The sequence below is a fragment of the Bubalus bubalis genome, chromosome 4, assembly GCF_019923935.1.
Source record: "Bubalus bubalis isolate 160015118507 breed Murrah chromosome 4, NDDB_SH_1, whole genome shotgun sequence".
NCBI classification, from domain to species: Eukaryota; Metazoa; Chordata; class Mammalia; order Artiodactyla; family Bovidae; genus Bubalus; species Bubalus bubalis.
Window position 1 is genome coordinate 37338323 of NC_059160.1, and position 27987 is coordinate 37366309.

Below are 27987 nucleotides of genomic sequence, written 5' to 3' on the forward strand. Positions count from 1 at the left end.
GGTCCATGGAAAACTTGTCTTCCATGAAAACAGTGTCTCGTGTGGAAATAGTTACAGACCGCTGTCGTAAGATATATGAGAGTTTCTCCATATACTTAGGAATGAAACACTAAACCATGTTATTTGCATATGTTTCACTTTATTAGTGAAAATAAAACGAATGCAAAAATAGTTTCCAAAGTACTTGTAGCAATTTATTTTCCCACCAACAGAGCTTTCCATTTCTGTTTCCATTGCTGTACATTCTCGCTTACACTTGGTATCATTAAACTTTTCATTTGTAGCCATTAGATGGGTATGTAGTATGTCACTGGAGTTTACTTTGGATTTTCCTGATTACTAATGAAATTGAATATCTTTCCATTTTTGTATTGATAATTGGAATTTCTTTTATGAAGTGCCCATTAAAGTCTTTCCAGTTTTCTGCTGGGTTGTTGTATTGGTCTTTTTCCTATTGATGCAATGGCATTCTTTATACAGTCCACATAGTAACCCTTTATTGTTTATATGTGCAGCAAATATCTTCTGCCATTTTGTGACTTTTAGTTTCCTTCTCTTTATAGTGCCTTTGGATGAATGTTAACTTAATTTTAAGACGATATTAGTCAGTCTTTTCCTTTATTGTTTTTACATTTTACGTTCGGGAAATTCTTTCTACACCAATAGCTTATTCTGTCTCCTTCAGAGTATTCTCTGTTAATTTTGGCCTTTTACATTTAGGTCTTTAATCTAGTTGAATTGAATTTTTGTATTTGGTTTGGTTTTTATATTTGGCATAAGGTAAGGGATCTGACTTTATTCTTTTTCATAGAGAAAATAAGTTGGCACAGGGTTATTTATTAAAAAGCTGGACTCCTCATGCTGATTTGAAATTCCACCTCTGACATTTAGCAGATGTCCATATTTATGTGTCTGGGCTCTCCATGGTTTTCTTTCGGTCTGTCTGTATCTCCACACCAATACCACCCTGTCTTAATAACCAAAGTTCTATAATGCTTGATGTATGAGAGGCCCGGTCCTCCCACATTCCCCTTGCCTGTTCAGAAGCCATTGCACTACCATATATATTTTATATTCAGCTTTTGAAGTTCCACCAAAAAAGAGAATATTTTGAGAGGAATTATACATCCATTTTAGGAGAATTGAAATATTTATGATATTGAGGCCTCCCATCCATAAACATGGTGTATTCTTCCATTTATTTGAATCTTTTTAATGTTTTAAATAAATTTTTATAATTTTCTCCAGAAGGACCTTATACATTTTTATTAGGTTATACATTTATTCTTGTACATTTGTTCTTTAGGTACTCTATATTTTTTGAAGTTATTGTAAATTATATTTTTTAAGTATCATTTTCTTATAGTATGTTACTGGTGAATAGAAAGACTGATTTTGTGTACTGACTTTACATACATACACGCAACCTTGATCCACTCCCTAATTTTAATAATTTATATTATTTTGGGTTTTCTATATTCTCAATCATAGCATTTCCCAATAAAGATATTATTTTTTCTTCCTTTCCAATTCTTATACTTCAAGTATAGTTTCTTGCCTTATTCCACTGACAGGTCTTCTATTAATAATACAGTGTGGAAAGGTGTTCTTTTGTTGTTGTTTTGTTTAATGTTTTTTTTTTTAATTTTATTTTATTTTTAAACCTCAAACACTGTATTAGTTTTGCCAAACATCAAAACGAATCCGATGTTTTTGTTTCTGATTGTAAAAAGATTTTTTCAATGTTTCTTCATTATTATTTCTGAAGCTTTTAAAATAATCATATTTTTTCAATGAGCTCTTATTGTGGTAAATTATATTCGTTAATTTACTAATATTAAACCAGTATTACATTCCTGGGCTACAACCATCTTGGTCATGATGGGTTATTCTTTTTATACATTTCTGAGTTTTTGTTAAGATTTTGTTAAGGTTTTTATATCTTTGTTCATAGATGAGATTAGGCCTATAGTTATCCTATTTTGTACTGCCATTGTCAAATTTTAATATCAAATTTATGTAAACCTTATAAAAAGAGTTGAGGGACAAAGAATTCCTTCTTCTTCTATGAAAATGGAAGTGTTAGTCACTCAGTCATGCCTGATTCTCTGCAACTCCATGGACTGCAGCCTCCAGATTCCTGTCCAGGAGACTTTGCAGGCAAGAATACTGAAGTGGGTTGCCATTCCACTGAACTGAACTGAAAACAAAGTCTTGCCATAGGGTTATTAGAGTTTCCAATCTGGAAGAACCTATGTTTAGCTTTTTTGATCTGTACTAATTTGTATTCTAATTCAGTATTTCTAGTGTTATTTTAACGATTTCCTTTCTCCTAATTCTTTAGATTTATTTTAGGAATCTTTTCCTGATTTCTTAAAATAAATGATTTAACTCATTAAATTTCAATCTTTTTTTTTAAACACTAAGGGTTAAAATTTCCCTCTAAGTCAGTTCAGGTTTAATTGAATTGTAGTCTATTCAGGACTAAAAATATTCATGTCCTGTGACCTTGTTAACCTATTTCTGGGATACTATCCACAAGAAATAAGTAGAAGATGAAAAGAATTAGTCAGTAGATAAAAAGTTTTATACACATAGATAAAAGCACACTGCATATTTATGATGGTGAAAAAAATAGAAGCAAACTTGGATTCCAACAATAGAAGAGTGGTTAAGTTAACACAGCTGCATGATAGCACATTATACAGTCATTAGAATCATCTATAAAGAATTTGTAATAACACTGTAAAGTTATTATCATAATGATATGCAAATAATGCAGAATATACACTATGATTTCAATTACTATAAAAACAACTATAGAAAAAATTCTAAAAGGAAGTCATTCTAAATAGTAACATTGGTGGTGATAGTTGGTAATAGTTGGTGAAATTTGGATTTACCCCTTCCATTCCACCTTTTTGTGTTTTTCATATTTCCTGCAATATCCATATATATTTTTTATAATTAGACAGGGAAAATAAAGCTACAGACTAACAATAGATTGTTAACTAGTATTTGGTTGTGTATAATTAGTCTTTCACTCCATGTCATTTAATTTTCGGCTGCACTGGGTCTGCATTGCTACCTGTAGGTTCCTCTAGTTGAGGTGAGCAGGAGCTCCTGTCCACTTGTGTGCTGCCTCTCTGTGGTGGCTTCTCTTGTTGCAGAGCGCAGGCTCTAGGGCACACGGGCGTCAGTATTTGTGGCAAGTGGGCTCTGGAGCAGAGGCCCAGTTGTTGTGGCACATGAGCTTAGTTGGCCACTAAGTTGTGTACACTGTGGCATGTGGCAGGGGATTGCCAACCACTGGACCACCAGAGAAGTCCCCCATTTTATTGCTTACTTGACATTTTAAAATATCAAAGTATAAAGCCATTTAAAATGTGTGATATAGATCTCTAAAGTGAAAATTAATGTTTCAAATAGATGCGTTATAGCAGTTTATGTCTCACAGGTAAAGTATTGATGGAAGGGAACCAGTGCATTGCTTCCGTGGTTTCCAGTCATCTAAGCCCCTGGACTAAACCAATAGCCACTGGATCCTTCAGCCCACATGTGACAGAGTTGCCAAGGAAACGAAGACAGAGTGATTCAGACCCATCGCAGTAAGTGAATTTGTTCCTGTAACCCCAGGAAATCTTCAACCCTAGGGAAAAAAGAAAAATATTACATTTTAAACAAATTAAAACCTTTAGTTTCTTTTTATTTTTTTTAATTGAAGTGTAGTCGATTTATAATTTTGTGTTAGTGTCTGGTGTATAGCCAAGTGATTCAGTTATACATATACATATATATTCTTTTCTATTATGGTTTAATATATGGATGTTAAAAACTTGTGCTGACCTGTACAATACGACCTTTTGTTTATCCATTCTAGGTTGTCTGTAATAGTTTGCATCTGCTAGTCCCAAATTCTCAACTCTCAATTGGCAACTGCAAGTCTGCTCTCTATGGCTGTGAGTCTATTTCTGTTTTGTAGATAGATACACTTGTGTCATATTTACATTCCACATATAAGTGATACCATGTGGTATTTGTCTTTTTCTTTATGACTTACTTTGCTAGTATGATCATCACTAGGTCCATCCATGTATCATATCAGCAGAATGCATTATTTCATTCTTTTTTATCCCTGAGTAATATTCTATTATATGTATGTATGTATGTATGTGTGTGTGTGTGTGTGTGTGTATATATATATATATATATATCTTCTTTAGAAAAAGATTACTTTAAAATTATTGTTTTAAATTCATGGTAATTAAAAATTTGGACAGGGTAGATTACTTATCCACCCGGCTGCTACCTCTGTCATTGACTGATCCAACTCTTATGGTTATTAGCTATCCAAGGAGGTCAACTGGGATCTGAAAGACATAGGAACTTGAGATTAATTTGCTTAACAGTTAAGATATTTGCCTTCCTAATTGAAACACTTAACCTTGAGGAAAACATCTTGCATGTTTGGCTGAAAACAATCACAACTTGCTTCTTGATTTACTCATCGTTTATGTAACAACCAACCCTTGGTTATCTGTGGCAACTTTAATCAATTAAAACTCTTGTTTTCCATGTTTATTAAGCTAAGTAGATAATAAAATCAATGTTGAGAATACTTTCTATCTCCTTGTTTATTTTGTTGCCTAATGTGGCTTGCAGTCTCAAATATTCTTTAATGATCTCCCCAAACATAGGGTTTTTATAGTGAAAATAATAGGGCAAGATAAATATAAGAATCCAGAGCAATTCATTTTAAGCTGGTACTTTCTTTACATGAATGTGAAAGTTGATGACCATTCTCCATCATGAATGACTGGAAAAGTCCTGAGTAGGGGACAAGATGAGGATGTAATGAAATATCCAACTCTTTTTAACTCAGTTCTTCCTAGTACACTTTATAATTTAGCTTCAGTTTCCAAGATGGCAGAATCAGTGTTATTCAAATGTAAGGACCAACACACTTCCCAAGCCACATGTAAAATGTATATAAAGATTGTATACATAAAAGTATATAAAGATTATATACTGTTTTTGATTATCTGTATTCTCTTGGTCTCTTCCAATAAAGTGGATGATTATAAATAACTACAGTTGACCAAGTGATAGTCTACCTAGAACTGTTTGCTGTTCTATGTCCTTAATTATCAGGTGGTAGTCCCATTCCCAGGTGGCTCTGGGCTTCCCAGGTGGTCCTAGTGGTAAAAGAACCTGCCTGCCAGTGCAGGAGATGTAAGAGATGCAGGTTCAATCCCTGGGTCAGGAAGATCCCCTGGAGAAGGAAATGGCAACCCACTCCAGTATTCTTGGAGCCTGGAGAATCCTATGGACAGAGGGACCGGTGGGCTATGGTCCATAGCATCGCAGAGTCAGATATGACTAGAGAGACTTAGCATGCATGCGGTCCTCATTCACCTTGAGCTAGAAATGACGGTTAGTCCTTTTTATTTTCTTCTTTTTTCCTTAGAATCATAAGTACCATTGTTCTTTCTTAATATTTAAATAAGAATATGACTTTCAAGTGAGAACTAGAGTCACACAATAGAACTTGTGTCACATATGTCCCAAGGGGCCATGGTGAGACCTTACAGTGGTTTTGAGAGTGAATGGAAACATGAGGGCAGTGACAAGGGAAATACTAGAAATATCAGTTCAATATCAGTTCGATTCAGTCACTCAGTTGTGTTTGACTCTTTGCAACTCCATGGACTGCAGCATGCCAGGCTTCCCTGTCCATCAGCAATACTGGGAGCTTGCTCAAACTCATGTCCATTGAGTTGGTGATGACATCCAGCCGACTTATCCTCTGTCGTCCCCTTCTCCTCCTGCCTTCAATCATTACCAGCATCAAGGTCTTTTCTAATGAGTCAGTTCTTCATATCAAGTGGCCAAAGTATTGGAGTTTCAGCTTTAGCATCAATCCTTCCAATGAATATTCAGGGTGGATTTCCTTTAGGATTGACTGGTTGGATCTCCTGTCCAAGGGACTCTCAAGAGTCTTCTCCAACACCACAGTTCAAAAGCATCAATTCTTTGGTGCTCAGCTTTCTTTTATGGTCCAACTCTCACATCCATGCATGACTACTGGAAAAAACCATAGCTTTGACTATATGAACCTTTATCGGCAAAGTCTCTGCTTTTTAATATATTGTCTAAGTTTGTCATAGCTTTTCTTCCAAGAAGCAAGCATCTTTTAATTTCATGGCTGCAGTCACCATCTGCATTGATTTTCAAGGCCTAGAAAATATAGTGACAATATACTGACAGATAATGGCTTTCTGGCAGAAGGCAACCCTAAAGATTATTTATTACACACATTTTAGAAAATGAAGCAGCTACAACTCAGAAACATCGAGTACCTCGCCCAGCATTATCCAGCTAGTTGGGATGCCTGTCAGTGTAGTGGTTTCCCATTTACACCCTACTTCCTGTCTGTCTGCAGCTGGACAGGGGAGGGTGTTTCTAGCACATGAAGACAGCCATGCTGTCCAATTTTCCAGCATATCTGGTAGGGATGACCCAAGGCCTCTTCCCTTCCAGGTCAGGAATCATGAAAGAAAAAGTGGTGGAAAAACTTTCTCAGAATCCCTTTACCTGTCTCCTTTCAACAAGGGTAGAAATGTCAGCCTTCAGTTGCAGCAGGTAAGTACTGGACTCTCACATGACATAATTTCTACTTGAAGAGCACATAGAGTGGCAGCAGAAAGTGAGTGTACACCCCCTGATTTGCTCATTATCTATCCCAGAACTTCTCCACTCTGCCTCAATCCTTCTTTCATCTCACCATTTTCCATTCTAGTGAAATAAGGGATGTCAAAGTGCTTTATGAATTTTAAAAAGTACTGACTGTGCAACATCCTTGCCAGAGACTCAGCATGAGGTTGATTTCATTGGTGGAGCCTCCAAACACTGGATATTTTTGAACAGAAGAGAATGTGCGAGAAGTTTCACCCTTTCTGCAGCACTGTTGGATTTGAATGGAGTGCTGCTTCTTTAAAAGGGTCATTGATGAAGATTCCTTGGAATGCAATCATTAAACATTTATTGAGTATCTACAATGTGATGTCTACATTAAACATTTATTGAGTATCTACAATATATCTACTGCGTGCTGCAGTCCATGGAGTTGCAAAGGGTCAGACATGACTGAGCGAGTTGCAAAGGGTCTGACACGACTGAGCGACTGAATTGAATTGAAGAATATGATACCCAGTAGATGAGGAGGAAGACATATATAAGGAACAATAAATTTGTACAAATGGGAAAGATACAAATAATTATTACATATCATGATAATTTCCATAAGAGGGACCCTAGGTATCATGGCAGCAAGGCAAATTGGGTGTTTAAATAATAATGAGACCAGAAGTGAAGAACACCTTCCTGGAAATGTTGACGGCAGCTAAGTTTTGAATGAAAAATGGGGATGAGCCATTCAGAGCAGAAGTAGAGAAGGTATTTCAGGCAGTAGGAACAGCTCTGCAGAAGCATAGAGTATGAAGCAGCTCACTGCTGATCAGGAAACAAGTAATTGTCACAGTAGAGCAGAGGACATACCAGGAGGTGGGTGAGCTGTGAGACTTGAGGGATAAACTTGGACTAGGTTATGAATGTCTGCTGAACTAAAGAAACTAAAAAGTAAAATGAAAGTGTTAGTCGCTCAGTCGTGTCCGACTCTTTGCAACCCCATGGCCTGTAGCCACCAGACTCCTCTGTCCGTGGCATTCTCCAGGCAAGAATACTGGAGTGGGTTGCCATTCCCTTCTCCAGGGGATCTTCCTGACTGAGGGATTGAACCCGGGTCTCCTGCATTGCAGGCAGATTCTTTACTGTCTGAGCCATCAGGAAAGCCTGAAAAGAGTCTTAAATGCAATAAGGAAAATGGAGGCATTTTGAGAACTTGATCAGATTACATTTTTAAAACTTTTGTTTACCTTTGTGCTTTTAAAGTGCAAAGGAGAAGGAGAAGGCAATGGCAACCCACTCCAGTACTCTTGCCTGGAAAATCCCATGGACAGACGAGCCTGGTAGGTTTCAGTCCATGGGGTCGCGAAGAGTCAGACACGACTGAGCGACTTCACTTTTACTTTTCCCTTTCATGCATTGGAGAAGGAAATGGCAATCCACTCCAGTGTTCTTGCCTGGAGAATCCCAGGGATGGGGGAGCCTGGTGGGCTGCCGTCTATGGGGTCGCACAGAGTCAGACTCGACTGAAGTGACTTAGCAGCACTTTTGAAAAAGCTTTTTTATTGTAGTAAAATATATGTAACATAAAATTTGACATTTTAACCATTTTTAAGTGTACAATTCAGTGGCATTAATTACATTCACAATGTGGTACAATCATCACCACTGTCTGTTTCTAAAACTTCTCTATCACCCCAGTCGGAAACACTGTACCCATGAAACAGTGGTTCTCCCTTCCTTTCCATGGCCCCTGGTAACCTCTAGCCTACTTTCTAGCTCTGAGAATATGCCTATTCTAGATATGTCATCTAAGTGGAATCATATAATATTTGTCCTTTTATCTCTGGCTTATTTCACTTAGTGTAGTATTTTTAAGTTTCACCTTCATTGTAGCGATGTAGCAGAACTTCAGTATTTTTTATGGCTGAATCATATTCCATTGTATGTATATGCCACATCCTCTTTATCCATTCATTTGTTGGTGGCATTTGGGTTGTTCCCACTTTTTGGCTGTTGTGAATAATACTGCTGTGAATGTTGGTGCACGAGTATCTGAGTCTCTGCTTTCAATTTGCAGTTCTTTTGATTATATACCTACAAGTCGAATTGCTGGGTCAGGTGGTAATTCTATGTTTAGTGTTTGAGGAACCACCAAACTGTTTTTTCCACAGTACCTTCACCATTTTACATTCCCACCAGAAATGTGTGAGAGATCCAATTTTGCCGGGAGCCGGTGAAAGACATTCCACTCGAGACAAAGGTCATGAGGAAGGAGGCTCGGCATACGCAAAGGCAGGATCGAGCCTCGGGAGTGCCCCCGGATATTCTCGAGCATCTACCCCCAAAAACCAGAGTCTGCCTACTTTATTGCTTTGTGCTCTCACCTCTGACTTTACTGGGAGCTGTCCCCCACCACCATCTCGCTCTCTCTGTCAAAGAGCTAACTTACAGCTCCAATTAATAAAGTTCCCGGGCAATTAGGAGTGTTTAAATCCAAACCCCTCAGATGGCTCTCTAACTCGCCTGACAAGTTTACCCGGACACCTACAGCTATGCATACAATTGTTTACAGTCTCCCAGCCTCAAGAGGCACAGGAAGCTTAAGATATTCAAATAGCTTAGAGCCTCTCAGAGAGTTAGAAACTGTCAGAATAAAACTAGTAAAAGATTTCATTGATGAGTCAATGTTTGTTGCCAAGTTTCCACATCCCCTGAATTGTATCCTTGAATGTGTATTAATTAATATAGTTGGTACGTAGAAAAAATAAGTAGTGGCCTTGGTGTTAGTAACTTTAGACCCTTAAGGTAATAAATTCTTTCCTTTGTAAACCCATTACACATCCGCCCTATAGGAATACAATTTTATCTTCGAAAGATGGCGCCAAACCTTAAAATAATTACTCTTAGAGAAAATAAGTCTTTGTTGATAAGTCCTTGTCAAGAGTCATAAAATGTTAATAGGACTTCTGGCCAGAAGATGATGTAAATCACCTAAACCATTTGTATACGATAAATTTGCAGGAACGAAACCCTGGTTTTTGATAAGCATCAAAGACTGCTGACTTTGCATCCCCTATTATCCTCTATGTGTAACTTAGGGTATAAAAGCCCCTGTTGAAAATAAAGCTATGGGCCTTGCTCACCAACGCTTGGTCTCCCCATGTCATTCTTCCCTTTAACTTCCAGCTGAGTGTCCATCTGGAGCGCGGATATCCTCTGCGACCATTTATTTGCCTGGGCTTCTAAGACCCACTCGAGAAGGTGTCTAGGGTGGGGCACCTTCCGCTATTCGAGAGGGCGCCTGCGGCCTCCGTGGTCAGAGCTAACCTGGTGTCACGGGTTATGTTGATTTTCCGCGTAAACCAAGCCACTCAGCTTCTTTTCTCCACTGAATTTTCCTACTGAGCTATCCTCATTCTATTACTCTTTATTATCTCTAATTAACATATAAATAGTCGCCTAGGCTGTCTCTCCTTCGAATACCCTGGATCAGCCTGGGCTGGACCTCGGCACAATTTCTGCATATCTTTGCTGACACTTGTTATTTTCCATTAAAAAAAAAAAAAAGCTATCCTAGTAAGTGTGAAGTGGTACAGATTTATATTTTTAAAGGAACACTCAGGAAACAGTATGGAGGATGGGCTGATGGAGGAAAATCCATCAGGCAGAGAAAACAGCAGAGAGATGGTTTCTGGGGAATGGGTCTGAGCACTGGTCCAAGAGAGTACCCTGGGCAGGAAGGGCCTGGAGAGGGAGGGACATGTTATGACACATTCAGAAGAGAGAATCTCTAAGATTCAGTCTTGTTCATGAGGAAGAGTAAGAATTTAAGAAGCATCCAAATTTTCTGACTTGGACCTGGATGGAGGATGGTATTTCACTCACTGATATTGAGGGGAAGATGATGAATTCAGTTTGGCTACAAGGAGAATGTGACATTTATGGGAATCTTTAAGTAGGCAGTTGGATATAAGGGTCTGGAACTCAGGGTGGAGGTGTGGCCTGGAGATGGAGATTCAGACACCGTTAATGTATAAAGAATAAGAGCGGTGACTGGCCTGGATGCAGGTATGGGTGCAGAAAAGATGGGGGAGGCTCAGAGAGGAGGCGCGCCTACCCAAAATGTGAGGAGATGGGGCTGTAAAATGAGCATGGTATTGCAGAAGGGAAAGGAAGAAAGTTTCAAAAATGAGAAAGGCATGCTGCTACTGCTGCTAAGTCGCTTCAGTCGTGTCCGACTCTGTGCAACCCCATAGACGGCAGCCCACCAGGCTCCCCCATCCCTGGGATTCTCCAGGCAAGAACACTGGAGTGGGTTGCCATTTCCTTCTCCCATGTATGAAAGTGAAAAGTGAAAGTGAAGTCGCTCATTCGTGTCTGACTCTTAGTGACTCCATGGACTGCAGCCTACCAGGCTCCTCCGTCCATGGGATTTTCCAGGCAAGAGTACTGGAGTGGGGTGCCATTGTGGAAAGGAGCAAATCGGAGGAGTGTTTTGACCGTATTTGCTTCCAATTTCATTTGTTTTTGTTTGATTTATGAGGAGGACCTACATTTTATTCAAAATGCAGTGAAAGTAGCTTTCAAGGACACCTCCACTGTGTTTTAAAAAAGTTATATTACTTAGTATAAGAAGCTACAGTAAGAAAATGCATCTAAGTAATGTGAATGTTATTAATATCAGTGAGCTTATTAAAATTCATAAGTAAAAATATCTTTACTATAGACCAAATGCCAGCATGGAGAAAACATACAAAGAGCAAATTTACTAATTGTCTAGGTTCATGTTGCAAAGAAATGAACTGGTTGACTAATGAGATCGTGCCTTTTTTCTGTTCTGCACAGGACCGTTAAAGTGTATTTTGATTTCTTAAGTACAGTCGGTTTGGATTTCATCAAGGAGGCAAATTTAGCCAGTGAGTTAATTTGCTAAGATATGTATAATAAAAGCAAAAGCATGATTTAAAACAGTTAAACTTTACCTTTTGAAATTGAAGTAATATATATCTATATATGGGGCTTTCCTGGTGGCTCAGCAGTAAAGAATCTGCCTGCAATGCAGGAGACTCGGGTTTGATCCCTGAGTCAGGACGATCCCCTGGATGGGGCATGGAAACCCACTCTAGTATTCTTGCCTGGATAATCCCGTGGACAGAGGAGCCTGGCGGGCTGCAGTCCATAGGGTCGCACAGAGCTGGACACGACTGAAGCAACTAAGCAGAAGCATATCTATATATGGGGATTCCCAGGTGGCTTAGTGGTAAAGAATCCATTTGCCAATGCAGGAGACATGGGTTCAATCCATGGATCTGAAAAATCCCCTGGAGAAGAAAATGGCAAGCTACTCCAGTATTCTTGTCTGGGAAATCCCATGGACAGAGGAGTCTGGTGGGCAACAGTCCATGGGGTTGCAAAGAGTAGGTCATAACTGAGCAACTGAGCACATATGCATATGTGTATATAATTCCAGGTCATTAGGAAGAAAATCATTCATCCTATATCATTATTCTCTACTTTAATCCTTAGATGTGAAATCAGGCAGAAAAGAGAGGGGGAAAAAAAGCTGACTTAATCTAACACTCTCTATTGCTTCAAAAAGGCTGTTTAATTTTATACCACAGAGCAGGCTGATAATGAGAGAGGCATAGAGAAAGGCACATGAGCCTACATAGAATAAGCTTCACTGGCCTCCTGTTAGGTCTATGACCTTGAGCAGTAACCTTATTGGGCCTCAATTCCTTCATCTGTAAAATGGGGAGAGTAATAACTACATGGAAATCAGTCCTGAGTATTCATTGGAAGGACTGATGCTGAAGCTGAAAGTCCAATACTTCAGCCACCTGATGTGAAGAACTGACTCATTGGAAAAGACCCTGATGCTGGGAATGATTGAAGGTGGGAGGAGAAGGGGATGACAAAGGATGGCACCACCAACTGAATGGACATGAGATTGAGTAAACTCCGGGAGTTGGTGATGAACAGGGAGGCCTGGTGTGCTGCAGTCCATGGGGTCGCAAAGAGTCAAACATGACTGAGTGACTGAACTGAACTGAACTGAATAACTACATGATTCTTAAATGCTGTCAGAATCAAATAACACATGTGAAAGTACTTTTGATAAAGTGTCATCAAAGCTATTTGTTTAGACAGTGCTAAGGAAAAACATCCTTTGATTAAGCTTTTATCTTAGTCCTTTTTAATTTGGAACATTTATATGCATCTCTTCATAAATTTTATTAAGTCTTCTATACAGTATGTATTATCTTTTTTAAGCTGGAAAATATTATTGAAACCTCAAATAAAATACATCATATGAATAAAATAGTTCACAGGTAGATCAAACTCTTTTCAAAGTCTAGAAAAATGATCATTGTTGAGTCTTCTAAAAGAGGGAAACTTGGCAACATGAGTCAGAAGCCTTAAAGTAGTTATCCATACATTGTACATCTGAAGGTTTATCCTGGACTTCCCTGGTGGCTCAGACAGTGAAGAATCTGCCTGCAATGTGGGAGAACTGAGTTCCATTCCTGGATTGGGAAGATACCTCAGAGAAGGGAATGGTTACAAACTCCAGTATTCTTTCCTGGAGAATTCCACAGACAGAGGATCCTGGCAGGCTACAATGCATGGGGTTGCCAAGAGTCAGATAAGACTGAGTGACTACCAAAGTTTTATCCTAGGAGGATAATCAAAGATGCATGGACCACAGTGGTATTAGGCATACTATTTATAATATTGAAAAATTAGAATATTGAGATAGCTAGTAATATAAAATTATTAAATAAATTATAGCATAGCTAACCAACAGGCCACTATTTAGTCATTAAAAATTATGTTCTTCAAGAATATTTAAAGCTAGGAGAAAATATTTATGTTATAGTGTTAAGTGAATCAGACAAGACATGAAAATTTTACATGGTCATCTGAATTTTATTTTACATATTTATATCAATATATACACAATATAGAACACAAATCTATATAAATACCCTCCATGCTCCACAACTCCCCCCTACCCCCCATGACTAAGTTAAATAGTCAAAGCTGTTTTTTTATGTATCTAGATAGATGTCTGGGCTTCCCAGGTGACTCAGTAATAAAGAATCCACCTGCCAATGCAGGAGACTCAAGAATTGCAGGTTCGATCCCTGGGTCAGGGAGATCCCCCTGGAGAAGATCATGGCAACCCACTCCAGTATTCTTGCCTGGAGAATCTCATGGACAGAAGAACCTGGCAGGCTACAGTCCATGGGGTCACAAAGAATCGGACACGACTGAGCAACTAAGCACACACACAGATACATCTCTACAAAAGACATGTAGGGGAGGCCCACTAAAATGGTGATTGTAATTATTTCCAGATGAGATTATGGAAGCTTTACCGTGAATTTTTAAAATGTCCTTTCAAAAATTAATGCACTTGGGAGTATGCATTTTAAAACACATATTTGAAGAAAAACTACTCAGCCTGAATGATTTTTTAATGTGGAAAGTATTTTATCACCATCACTTTGGTAGTGGTCTGGTGACTACATTCTGAATGAATAAATACAATGCCACATATGTCCATGTATGTAAATATATATATATAAATATTTATACACACACATATATACATTTATAATATTCTGCTAAGGCATATAATGTGAAAATTAATATTGGCAAGTGATTTGTTTCCAGTTTTCAAAATTATTTCTTATTGTTTAGATCAATTTTCAGACAAAATTAAAGGTCTTAGAGTTTTAATAAATTTTCAGGCTATGTAATAGAGCTATTACAACATTTTTGGCTAAGCCATCCATTGTTTTAAAAATTGCTATTTTATTTAATGTTATTTCTATGAATATACTCCTTTTCAAGATTGGCATGGCATGATTTCTAAACAGAGCAGCAATTATTATTCACTGTTGCTTCACATAGTTATTGTTACCTGATGGAGATGAGGTACCTGTCAGCTTTGGTACAAGAGCAGCTCACCCAGACAATACTAATCATTTCAATTAGGAGCTCAGGTAGCATGTATAACTAAAGACTTAATAGGAATTAGGATGATTGAACTTAATCTCACATTTATTTCTCAAGAATTACTGAAGATCTGTTTCTTGTAGTTTGATACTTTATCTTGCTTTTTTGAAGAATGGAAGATGGTGAACAACAAGTAAAAATTAAGTCCTTCAGGTACAACGAACCATTGAGAGGGTGTATGGTGGGTGGGGAAGGTCACATATGCAGACCATCAGCTGAAGCAAACAGTGATGTCAAGATAGAATAGATTCATGAATATTAGGTTTTTCTCATCTATTCTGCTCTGAGATGTAGTGATCATCATATACCTTATACCTTTTGTCTCTATCTACTTGGATAATATTTTGGCTTATGTGTCTTTAAATTTTTCTTAGAATAGCTATTTATTAAAAACAACTATTATTTCCTTGAAGTACTAGAGAAAACCTAATTCATCCAATAGCAAATCAGAATTACTTACAAGGAGCTTCTGATTATTAGGATTCCATTGTCATAAATTCTGTCAATTGTTTCATCATATTCTTTCAACATCAACAAATATTTTTCTACCTCTGGCAACATGGCCAGATCTCAGTTTTGCTTTTTCTCCATTTATTCTTTTTTTTTTTAAATAAGATTTTATGAAACACTGACATGGTTCAAAGTGACAGTAGCTGTTCACAGGATTAGGAGCCAGAACCCTGATAGATTATTAAGCAGAAAACTGTTCTCTGGGTAGATATACCTTTCTTTAATAAAATTCTCCAAGAAATCTTTTCAAGTGCACCCCCTTCAAGTAAAGTACCTTATTCAAAAACTGGCTATCTCACCTTCCTCTGTTTCCTAGCTCCCAGCATCACCATTCCTTATTCCCAACTGATGAGAACTGTTCTCATCAGTTCTCATCTCTCCCAAATCCTGGCTCTAAGAGAAGACACTTCTGCTGTATGTTCCTGGCATCAGGCAGCTCTGTCTGCTGCTACTGTCTGTGTTAATGGGTAATACTGTTAGAAAGAAGAGGTGAACATTCTTCACCTTAGAGGATAACTATTACATTTTTAAAACAGAAATCTTTAATATAAAAATTGTTCTTAAATCCCATGGACGGAAGAGCCTGGTGGGCTGCAGTCCATGGGGTCGCTAAGAGTCGGACACGACTGAAGCGACTTAGCAGCAGCAGCAGCAGACCATAGTATCCCCTTTATTGATCACAGCCTTGTCATGGTGAAGGTACTTGCATAACTCAATGAAACTATGAACCGTGCCATGTAGGGCCACCCAAGACAAATGGCTCATAGTGAAGAATTCTGATGAAACATGGCCCACTGGAGGAGGAAATGGCAACCCACTCCAGTATTCTTGCCTAGAGAACCCCATGAACAGTATGGAAAAGCAAAAAGATATGACACCAGAAGATGAGCCCCACAGGTTGGTAGGTGTCCAGTATGCTACTGGGGAAGAGCAGGGGGCAATTACTAATAGTTCCACAAAGAGTAAAGCAGTTGGGCCAAGTGGAAACGATGCTCAGTTGTGGATGTGTCTGGTGATAAAAGTAAAGTCTGATGCTATAAATTACAATATTGCATAGGAATCTGGAATGTTAGGTCCGTGAATCAAGGTAAATTGGATGTGGTCAAGCAGGAGATAACAAGATTGAATGAACACTGACATCTTAGGAATCAGTGAACTAAAAAGGATGAGAATTTAATACAGATGACCCTTATATATAAGGGTGGATTTAATTCAGATGACTCTTATATATACTACTATGGGGAAGAATTGCTTAGAAGAAATGGAGGGGCCCTCATTGTCAACAGAAGTGTCTGAAATGCAATATCTGGATGCAATCTCAGAAACGACAGAATGATCTCAGTTCAGTTCCAAGCAAGCCATTCACCACCACAGTAATCCAAGTCTATGCCCCAACAGGAGAGAAGAGAAGTGAAAGGCAAAGGAGAAAAGGAAAGGTATACTCAACTGAATGCAGAGTTCCAGACAATAGCTAGGAGAGACAAAAAGCCCTTCTTAAATGAACAATGCAAATAAATAAGAGGAAAACAACAGAATGGGAAAGACTAGAGATCTCTTTAAGAAAACTGGAGCTATCAAGGGAACATTTCATGCAAGGATGGGCATGATAAAGGACAGAAACTGTAAGGACCTCACTTGAGAATCCCTTGGACTCTAAGGAGATCAAACCAGTCAATCCTAAAGGAAATCCACCCTGATTATTCATTGGAAGGACTGATGCTGAAGCTGAAGCTCCAGTACTTTGGCCACTTGATGGGAAGAGCTGATTCATTGGGAAAAACAAAAACAAAAAACCCTGATGCTGGGAAAGATTGAAGGCAGGAGAAGATGGGGATGACAGAGGGTGAGATGATTAGATAGCATCACTGACTCAATGGACATGAATTTGAACAAACTCTGGGAGATAGTGGAGGACAGACGAGCCTGATGTGCTGTAGTCTGTCACTTAAGTCTCTAAGTCTCTTGCGATCCCAAGGACTGTAGCCTGCCAGACTCCTCTGTCCATGGATTCTCCAAGCAAGAATAGTGGAGTGGGTTGCCATTTTCTTCTCTAGGAGATCTTCCCGACCCAGGAATCTCCTGCATTGCAGGCAGATTCTTTACCAACTGAGCTAGGAGGGAAAACCATAAGAGTTGGACACAACTAAGTGACTAAACAATAGCAGACCATAGTATGAGTGAAAGTGAAAGTCATTCAGTCATGTCTGACTCTTTGCGAACCCATGGACTGTAGCCTGCCAGGCATCTCCATCCATGGGATTTTCCAGGCAGGAATGCTGGAGTGGGTGGCCTTCCCCTTCTCCAGTGGATCTTCCCAACCCAGGAATGAAACTGGAGTCTCCTGCATTGCAGGTGGATTCTTTACCAACTGAGTGATCAGGGGAGCCCTATGTTTCACAGATGATAAAATGTTGGGGTGGGTGTATATCTTTGATTTCAAGAATTAGGTTATTCTACTTTTGATACTTTACTGTGAACATTTGTCTGTTTCTCCTATAACACAGAGATCATGGCAACTCCAGAGTTTCTATATAAGAAAAGTTTGGGGAAGCCAATCTAATGGGAAAGGGGGAAACTAGGAGATTTGTCCTGATCTATTTTTAGAGACTTTAGATGAAGGAGTGAAAGGAAGGGGAGAAGCACTGATGGAGCTGACAACCCCCCCACCCCCCCAAGAAAGACCATTCTTTGGCTAATGCCTGGGAAAAAGTACATGCTTTGGGATGAACAGGATGGCATTCAAAGTAGTAGTTATCCATTCACATATGCATTCACGTATGCTAAGTACATCTATTTATGTACAGATGAATGAATGCATGCATGAGCCAACTTTATTTTTAAAGCTGCAGAACCCTTTGCTTAATGAATTCTTACAGCAGCTCTATCATACCCCCACCCCCACTCCAGGAGTCCCTTTCCTCCACATGACTCCCAAGACCCCTTCCAAAGTTTCAGACTTTGGGGAGCACAGTCTGAGGATCAATTTGCTTGCTCCTAGTTATCTACATTTAATTTGAAGGCAGCTTCCCTGGTGGCTCAGAAGGTAAAGCGTCTGCCTGCAATGTGGGAGACCCGGGTTCAATCCCTGGGTTGGGAAGATCCCCAGGAAAAGGAAATGGCAATCCACTCTGGTACTCTTGCCTGGAAAATCCCATGGACAGAGAAGCCTGGTAGGCTATGGTCCATGGGGTTGCAGAGTTGGACACAAGTAAGCAACTTCATTTTCACTTTCCCTTTAATTTGAATGCCATCCTGTTCATCCCAAAGCATGTCCTTTGTTCCAGGCATTGGACAAAGGTGAATGGTTTTTTGGGGGGCGGTGCACGAGGGGGTTGTTAGCTCCATCAGTGCTTCTCCCCTTCTTCCCACTCCTTCATTTAAAGTCTCTAAAGATCAGGACGAATCTCCTATTTTTCCCCTTTCCCATTAGATTGGCTTCCCCCAAACTTTTCTTATGTAGAAATTCTGGAGTTGCCACGATCTGTGTGTGGTAGGAGAAACAGACAAATATTCACAGTAAAATGTCAAAAGTGGAATAACCTAATTCTTGAAATCAAAGATATACACCCACCCCTCACATCTTTTCTCCTGTGAAACATGTCTTATCATCAATGTTATCTTCCTGTTTATTGAGAGCATTTTTCCGTCTTTGTGATGCACTAGATAATGGTGCATCTTACAGCTGATGGTGTCTTAGACTTGATGAAATGTGGCAGTGGTATATTTGACAAAACAAAGTACTGAGGTGGCTTTGAGAGGGATGTTAAAGAGAGCTTCCCAGAGGAATAAGTCACCTGGGTTTTGAAGAGGGACTAGGATTTTTTTTCCCAGGAATATAGGGAGGAAGGACATTCTAATCCTAGAAGAGTGCAAGACATAGAGGACATGTGAGCTGACTTCGTGTGTTGGAGGATAGCAAGTTATCTGGCACTGCTGCTTTACAACATCCAGACCTGTAGGGGGAAGGAATGGAGAGGTGAAACTAGAGATGAAGGCATGAGCCAGGTCATGAGAACACTGGGATGTCATTAGGGAGTCTAGACTTCCCTCTTCGGCAGTGAAAATGCATGCTAGCATCCCTTATGCAATGGGATTAGATGATTTTATTTTAAAACAATAATTCTGGAAGTCAAGGGTAGGATAGAGTAGATAAGGAAGATACTTGAAGAAGCAGTAATATCAATTCAAAGGCTTTTAGGGGTTGTGCAATGAGTATCATGGAGCTTCCCAAGTGGCACAGTTGTAAATAATCCATCTGCCAGTGCAGAAGACATGGGTTTGATCCCTGGGTCAGGAAGATCCCCTGGATAAGGAAATGGCTACCCATTTCAGTATTCTTGCCTGGAGAATTCCATGAACAGAGGAGCTTAGCAGGCTACAGTCCATGGGGTCACAAAGACTTGGACACAACTGAATGACTAACACTAAGACAATAACAGGTGGATGGAGAGAAGCAAAAGACACCTTTAAGAAATAATTTTAAAACAAGAATTTATAGGAGTTTGTGATTATTTGGTTCTTCCAGATGAAGAAGGATAAAGGGTCTAGCATGAGTCCAGTGGTGTCACCAATCAAGATAAGCCCTATAAAAGGAAAAGGAGTAATCAGGGCTGGCAGAGGAAGAATTAAAATGAGGCCAGTTGCAAAGAATGCATTCAGTTTGGGATTTGTTGAGTTTTAGGGTGCTTTGAATCACTGATGTGCATCCTTCTAGTTCTAAAGTTCTGGAATTGGATGAGGTATGAATGAGATAGGGATTAAATGGTTAAGTAGCTTATGATTTGCTGTAAAGCCTTCTGAGAGAATGAGATCTCTCAGGGTGAAGCTGTAGGGTGAAGAAAGAGTAGTGCCAAGTAAGGGATCTCAGGATACCAGTACTGAAGGACAGAGGAAGAGCTGAGGTGGGAGGATGGAGGAGCAGAAGCCAACGAAGACTGAAAAATGGCATCAGTGTCCAATGCAAGGCAGGGAACAGCTGGGGTTGCATAAGATGCGGATGACTTCTGCTAGAGTAGTTTTAGTGGAGTAGGGGCTGTGGGAGGTTGCTTTAATAGATGGAGAGACACCTGGGAGATGGAAGATTGAGTGAGACAACAGCCTCAGGAAGCTGGCCGAGGAAGGAAGAGGGAAGGGGAAAAAAAATCTCTAGATTTAGGGAAAAATTTTTTCCCCCTAAAGGGAAGAGATTTGAGCCCATTTATTGACCCATAGAAGGAGTTGTGAAAGAGAATGAGCTCAAGATGCTGGTTACTGTTCAAGCGAAGACCAGAGAAGTTAGCTTTGAATAGAAGGCAACACATCTCTTTCTCAGGGGCTTCCTGGGTGGTGCAGTGGTAAAGAGTTTGCCTGCCAATGCAGGAGATGCAGGAGACTCGGGTTTGATCCTCCGGTTGGGAAGATCCCTGCAGAAGGCATGGCAACCCACTCTAGTATTCTTGCCTGGGAAATCCCATGGACAGAGGAGCCCAGCGGGCTACAGTCCATGGGGTCACAAAGAGTTAGGCATAACTGTGCACACACCACATCTCTTCCTCTAAGAGGGAAGTGGAAAAAAGAAATCCACCTCAGCTCTCATGTGCCAAGTCACTTCAGTCGTGTTTGATCCCATGTCCAACTTCAGTCATGTGACCCTGTGGGCTTGCCAGGCTCCTCTGTCCTTGGGATTCTCCAGGCAAGAATACTAGGGTGGGAAATCTTATTACTTGCAGATTTCAGGGACTAAGATCAGAAGGGAAAGAGCAAGGGTAGTGCAATGGGGGTAGGGGCAGGAGGTGGAGGCTGGTAAAAACAGTGTGAACAACGCCACTCCTGTCCCAGCCCGTCCTACCTCATCCCTGAATGCCATCTGCAGGGTCAAAGTCAGGAGGACGAACAGCGGGAGCTTGCTGGCCCCACCCGTGCTCCTGCCAGTGCCTCTGGGGTCCCTGAGTGTCTGCTGAATGTTAAATATAACAGAGGCGCTTTCTCCCTCTTAGAGAAGCTCATAGCCAAACTGAAAAGCGGAGGAGAGATAAAATGAACAACCTGATTGGAAAACTGTCTACGATGATCCCTCAGTGCAGTCCCATGGCCCGGAAACTGGACAAACTGACCGTTTTAAGACTAGCTGTTCAACACTTGAGATCTTTAAAAGGTGAGTTGGAAGATGGCCTCCACACTCGGGTTTGTAAAGTCTCCCCTGTAATTGAGGTCCCTGGTTTGTTGTTTTTGGCTACTGAGATTTTATACAAATGTGTCTTTCAGCTTCGTGGGTATTCATTTTGATGCTCATCCATATTCCATAGGTGGAGAAAATACTAACTTGGATGTCAGAAAAGTTGGTTTCACTGAACTCTTCATCTTAGGTTTACTCTGTGAACTTGAAAAGTCTTTACATTTTTATTTGTCTTCCCAGGTGTAATATTAAGGTGATGATACTTGTCATGCATACCTAGTTTAGAAGTTCTGAAATATTTAGTTATGATAATTTAAAGTTATTGTCAGATTTCCATTATTAGAAAAGAAAAACTCTTTAAATTCATCAATTTCTCTTAAAACTTCGTTCAGACTTGTAAGTAGTACCTGAAAATGCATCACACCTTACTATTAGTGTCTCCACTTACTAATATAGTCTCACATAAACCAAGATATCTCACATATTGGGTGAAGGAGGTCCTCAGCTGATGAAGATTGAGGTATGCGTGATCATTTCTGACTTTGAACTCAAAAAAGTAATTTTATTTACTTCTTTGTGTACTTTTGGCCATGTTGGGTCTTTGCTGCTGTGCAGGCTTTTCTCTAGCTGTGGTGAGCAGGTTTCTCACTGAGGAGGCTTCTCTTGTTCAGGGCACGAGGCTTCGGTAGTTGCAGCACATGGCTCTGTAGCTGTGGCTCCCAGGCTCTAGAGCACAGGCTCAGCAGTTGTGGTGCACGGGCTTGGCAGCTCTGTGGCATGGGGGATCTTCCCGGATCAGGGATCGAACTCAGGTGGATTACCACGGAGCCAGGGAAGCCCTGAACTTGAATTTTAGATCAACGTGTAATAAACATTCTGTGTACATGTATAGTTAAAATCACGTCTGGTTTGGGAACAAACCCAGTCCAACTTGAGGGACAGAATGATGGAAATAGATTGGGGTTTTAGATACAAGAATGTTGGTGACATGAGTTCATTTTGATACAGTCTGAAGACCTGGCCGGTGAGTTTTCTGCAGACTGTAGAGGAGACTCTGAAGGTTCAGATTTGTAAAGATCTAAAAGATTATAGTGAAATCTTGCTCCAAAAGTATTAAAAAGGAATAAGCAAAGGAAGGCCAACAGTCTTATTTAGATCTCTGTCCTGAACTGCATGCCAGGAAAAGGACAGTCTGTTTCAGGGAGAAGGAAGGTCTGTGGCTAGAACACAGATTTTGCCAAGTTGACTTAAAAGTGATTTAGAGGAGAGTGGTGTTACCTGGATTCCATGTGCAAACTGGAGCCCAGACCAAGAGGATCTTACTTCATAATGAACCAAAAAATCCTGACAGATCTACTCAGATTGGAGGAGGAAGGGACATCTACAAATTAGGAAGTAAAACTAGAGACAGCTATTACAGGGCTATTTAGGCTCAGATGGTAAAGCGTCTGTCTACAATGCGGGAGACCTGGGTTCCATCCCTGGGTTGGGAAGATCCCCTGGAGAAGGAAATGGCAATCCACTCCAGGACTATTGCCTGGAAAATCCCATGGACAGAGGAGCCTGGTAGACTACAGTCCATGGGGTTGCAAAGAGTCAGACACGACTGAGCGACTTCACTTTGTGCAGGTTGTGCCTTAAAGCACCTTCCTTAGATCTCTGCAGATGGTAGAAAACTGGCTTGTGCACTCCCGCCGAGCACAAGTAGATCTGGAGAGCAGGCTGTGGGGAAAGCAAGTACAGCTCTCGATCCCTTCAGTACTGTATGCACAGCAGGCCTGGGGTTGGGGAACTGCCTGGCAGGCCTCCTTCTGGGAGCATGATTGGTGGTCTTTTATTCATAACAGCCCATTGTGAAAGAAGATTCTCTTTTATTCACAACTAGGCCTTGCGTAAGTTGTGTGCAATATTTCTCTTAAATCTGTTAGCAATGAACATTAGCAGGTTCAACTGAGGTCATTTGATTGCAACCCTAAAATTACCCAACAGTTTTCACATTCACAGCGTTCTGAGGGAGGAGGACCTGAGGGAAAAGCTATGAATCAGCAACCTAATTCAATACATATGCACTGAGCATCAGCTGAGTTCTTGTTCTGTGCTGGGGTTAGGCAAATGAAGGAGGCAAGGTCTCTGTGCTGGGGGCGGGGGGTGCGTGGTGGATAAGGAATAGACCCAGGGAGAGATTATTAACACCCAGTGTGATTAATGATACATGGAACTATGCATGGGATGTGCTGCAGGGCAAGCTCAGTAAGGAGGAGACACTGTCTAAATCCAGATGGGGTTCTTTGGAACATAGCATAGACTTCACCATTGGTCCTTGTAAACTGAAATGAGATGGTCTTATCCTCATCAGACATCCTGACCAGATCCTTAGTGCTACCCACGGGTGAGATGACATAGAGCAGCTGGGGCTTCATTCCAGTGCTCTGGCCAGAGGGTACCCCAATTCCATCCCCAAAATGCCTAGATGCCATGAGAGGGTTGCATGTGGATGGTCCACAGATAATTACTCTGTAGACAGAGGATGTGAAATGATTTTTTTTTTCTCTACATTCTACAGTAATGCATCTCAAATTATCTGGGGAAAGGGCAAGTACTCCCCTTCCCTATCCATTGTAAAATATAGCACAATTAATTAAGGGGAAAACGCTCATAGGCTGGTATGTCCCAGCAGTTCTACATTTCCATGTGTGTGTATGTTAGTCTCTCAGTCATGTTGGACTCTTTGCAACCCCATGGACTGTAGCCTACCAGGCTCCTCTGCCCATGGAATTCTTCAGGCAAGAATACTGGAGCGCGTAGCCTTTCCTTTCCCTGAGGCAGGTCCTCAGGGACGTCCTTGAGCACAGTGTTTCTTAATGGTGGAGGTGGTGGTCCGAGGGTGAGGAAGAAGAGTTGTTATCATCATATTGATCCTTATTATCCTTATCATTGTAATGATCATTGTCATTATTATTTTGTCATTTTCGATGACGATGAAGAACACAATAAAATAAAATGACAATAAATGACAATGAAGAACTTAATAAAAGTAAGTCATCATGTTCTGCATTTGTTTTTGCCACTAGAATCTGAGAATCATATTTGTCGCTGCCCGATGGCAGGGGTACAGAATCGCACACCATACATTGTTAGCTCACTTCACCCTAACTTCAGCTCTACACTGACTGCCGTCTTTGCCTCACTGTCATGGCCTCACGTCCTCACTCATCCATTTAGCCAGGGCTCACCCACTCCGGCTGACTGGCACTGACCAGGTTACCTCAGCACAATTCTGCCAGCCTGGCTTCAAGCCAGCCTGCAAGTGCCACTGCCTTGCTCACACTGATTTATTCCTGTGCCAGCCGGGCACTCAGGTCTGCATCTTTAGCCTTTGCTCAGCTCCCTCCTACAAGTCTCCTGGGGACTGATAACAATAATAATAATAACAAGAAGTCATGTGGGGAGATTCTTTGAGGGCTACCTAGAAGGTAGATTCCAAAAGAGCTTTCTTTTGCTTATGTCAGGCCTTGTAAGGATGCTGCCAGTCTGAGAAGACTTGACCAAATCATTCCATGAGGATTTTTCATTTTCTGGTTTTGTTCTTTTCCCACCACTTAGGTAATTGGTGTTGATGATTTAGTGGCTAAGTCATGTCCAACTCTTTGCAACCTCATGGACTATAGCCCGCCAGGCTCCTCAGTTCATGGGTTTCCCCAGCAAGAATATTGGAGTGGGTTGCCATTTCCTTCTCCAGGGGGATCTTGCCAACCCAGGGCTCAAACCTGCTTCTCCTGCATTACAGGCACTTTCTTTACCATCTGAGCTACCAGGGAAGCTCCAGGTAATTGGTGAGTTTGGGCTGTAAATTCATCCAAAGGCCAGTTAATGGTTAGCCTGTATCAGAGTGTTACCCCCATCTTTTTTTTTTTTTTTTTTTTTGCAAAAACATCTTTCTTTGCAGTCCCTAGGAGGATTGCTGTTTAGGGAAATTGGGAAGTGTAAGGAAGGGAAATTTGATTTACTTTTGAATCACCCTTGCTTAGAGTTACCTGGGCTGGGTGAACAGTCCTCTGCGCCCCCTTGTGGCCATGGAGGGCTTTCCCTGTAAGACTTGGTGGATGTCCTCAAGACAAACGTATTAGTTTTAGTTCTTTCTTTACTTCTCTCAGGTCAAACTTTTACCTAGGTTTGACCTGATCATCACGCTGGATGTAGCACAAGCTGGAATCAAGATTGCCGGGAGAAATATCAATAACCTCAGGTACACAGATGACACCACCCTTATGGCAGAAAACGAAGAGGAACTGAAGAGCCTCTTGATGAAAGTGAAAGAGGAGACTGAGAAAACTGGCTTAAAACTCAACATTCAATAAACTAAGATCATGGCATCCAGTCCCATCACTTCATGGCAAATAGATGGGGAAACAATAGAAACCGTGAGACTTTATTTTTTGGGGCTCCAAAATCACTGCAGATGGTGACTGCAGCCATGAAATTAAAAGGCTCTTGCTCCTTGCTCTATGACAAACCTAGATAGCATTTTAAAAAGAAGAGACATTACTTGGCCGACAAAGGTCTGTCTAGTCAAAACTATGGTTTTTCCAGCTACTGGAAAAAAAGATTATAAAGAAAGATTATAAGAAAATTATAAAAGATTATAAAGAAAGTTGAGTGCCATAGAATTGATGTTTTTGAACTGTGGTGTTGGAGAAGACTCCAACTGGGTGAGAGTCCCTTGGACTATAAGGAAATCAAACCAGTCAATCCTAAAGGAAATCAGTCCTGAATATTCATTGGAAAGACTGATGTTGAAGCTGAAACTCCAATACTTTGGCCACTAGATGCGAAGAACTGACTCATTGGAAAAGACCCTGATGCTGGGAAAGACTGAAGGTGGGAAGAGAAGGGGATGACAGAGGATGAGATGGTTGGATGGCATCAGTGACTCGATGGACATGAGTTTGAGCAAGCTCTGGGAGTTGGTGATGGACAGGGAAGCCTGGTGTGCTGCAGTCTCTGGGGTCGCAAAGAGTCAGACACTACTGAGCAACTGAACTTAACTGAACTGATCTGATCATTCCTTACCCTTTTCCAAGCTCTTTTGGGTGCTTTAGAGACTTTCCTTTCAACATGATGAACTCTGTGAAAGGGCTTAAAATAAATGATTTCATTTATACTTTATACATTTTGTATACTGTCAGAAGTCTCCATATGGTCTTTAAAGGTTCATATAGAAAATCCTATGAATCCATAAAATTTGCTTAGAATTCAATAATCTCCCTATTCAGGATAATTCATATGATCAGGTATTTTTGTTTTTGGTTTTTTTTTTTTTTGAAAGGAGTATTTTTTATTATTTACTTGACTACCTCTGGTCTTAGTTGTGGCATGCGGGATCTTTGTTACATCATGTGCGCTCTTTCGGTACTGTGCTTGGACTCTCTAGTTGTGCCACACACAGACTCCAAGCGTTCAGGCTTCAGTAGTTGCAGCACATAAGTGGGCTTAGTTGCTCCAAGGCATAGTTGGGGGATCTTAGTTCCCCAACCAGGAATTAAACCCACATCTCCTGCATCGCAAAGCAGATTACCTCAACCACTGGATCACCATATGATCAGTTTTAGGAAGCTAAGAGATTATAAAATAACCAGAGTCTTGAATATTGTTGTGTGTTATTATGTTATAGATAATATATTGCATTTTTATCTCTTTTCAATATACAGCTTTTACTGTCTGTACATTTGTGTATAAAGGAATACGTAGCTCTAAGAACTTATCTGAAAGCAGGAAATTGCAATCGAGTAACAAGAAAGAAAGAGAATAATTATAGAAGAGATCTTAGAGTATGCTAGAAAAGAAAATACCATCATCCTTGTCATCACCAATAGCAGCCCCAGAATTGCTAATATTCACTGAGCATCTACTATATTTCCATCTCTACTTGATTTTCAGTTAACTATATGACTTCTTTATTTTTAGGTATGACAAATTCTTACCCAGGAAATAATTACAGACCTTCATTCATTCATGATAATGAGCTCAGACACTTAATTCTTAAGGTAAGTAAAGAGATATGCTTGCCTAAGTTGTATTATCCTTTCATTTTTATCTGAATGGGAGGAAATTTTTCTTTAGTACTTTCTATTGTAAATGTACAGGAATATATATTATGTCAAATTTCCTTTAAGAAAAAAATTTAAGTTATCACAAGTAACTGTGTCCATTGTGTCCGACTCTTTGCAACCTCCTGGACCATAGCCTGCCAGGCTCCTCTGTCCGAGGAATTCTCCAGGCAAGAATACTGGAGTGGGTTGCCATTCCCTGCTCCAGGGAATCTTCCCAGTGCAGGGATGGAACCCAGATCTCCCTCATTGCAGGCAGATTCTTTACCATCTGAGGCACCAGGGAAACTCGTGTCTTATTAGTTTGAGCTAATGAATGTAGAGGCAGAGGATGGGCATGTTCCAAAGAGAGAGCATAGCTAGTCTTTAACGCTAAGCTCCTTATGCTTCCTGACATGCTCACCTCGCACACTGTAAGCTCTGTGCCCCTCTATTACCCCCTCCTTCAAAGCCATCTATCTTGTACTCAATTCCTTCAGGATCCTGTCCTCCGCAGAGCCAGCC

General features: G+C 40.4%; 1 protein-coding gene across 9 annotated transcripts in view; it reads left to right on the forward strand.

The window, feature by feature from the left end:
• ARNTL2 (aryl hydrocarbon receptor nuclear translocator like 2) overlaps nucleotides 1–27987 on the forward strand; it is a 105967-nt gene that overhangs the window by 27222 nt on the left and 50758 nt on the right. For 3 of the 9 annotated variants that reach the window (XM_044941274.2, XM_044941271.2, XM_006079547.4), the window contains exons 2-5: nucleotides 3458–3608; nucleotides 6541–6642; nucleotides 21198–21355; nucleotides 27341–27420. In XM_044941274.2, coding sequence (XP_044797209.2) covers nucleotides 3458–3608; nucleotides 6541–6642; nucleotides 21198–21355; nucleotides 27341–27420 — 491 coding nt within the window. Of the gene's footprint in view, nucleotides 1–3457; nucleotides 3609–3880; nucleotides 3960–6540; nucleotides 6643–11160; nucleotides 11604–21197; nucleotides 21356–27340; nucleotides 27421–27987 lie in introns of those variants that run through there. The other 6 variants (XM_044941272.2, XM_006079548.4, XM_044941275.2 and 3 more) reach the window with 5 other exon arrangements.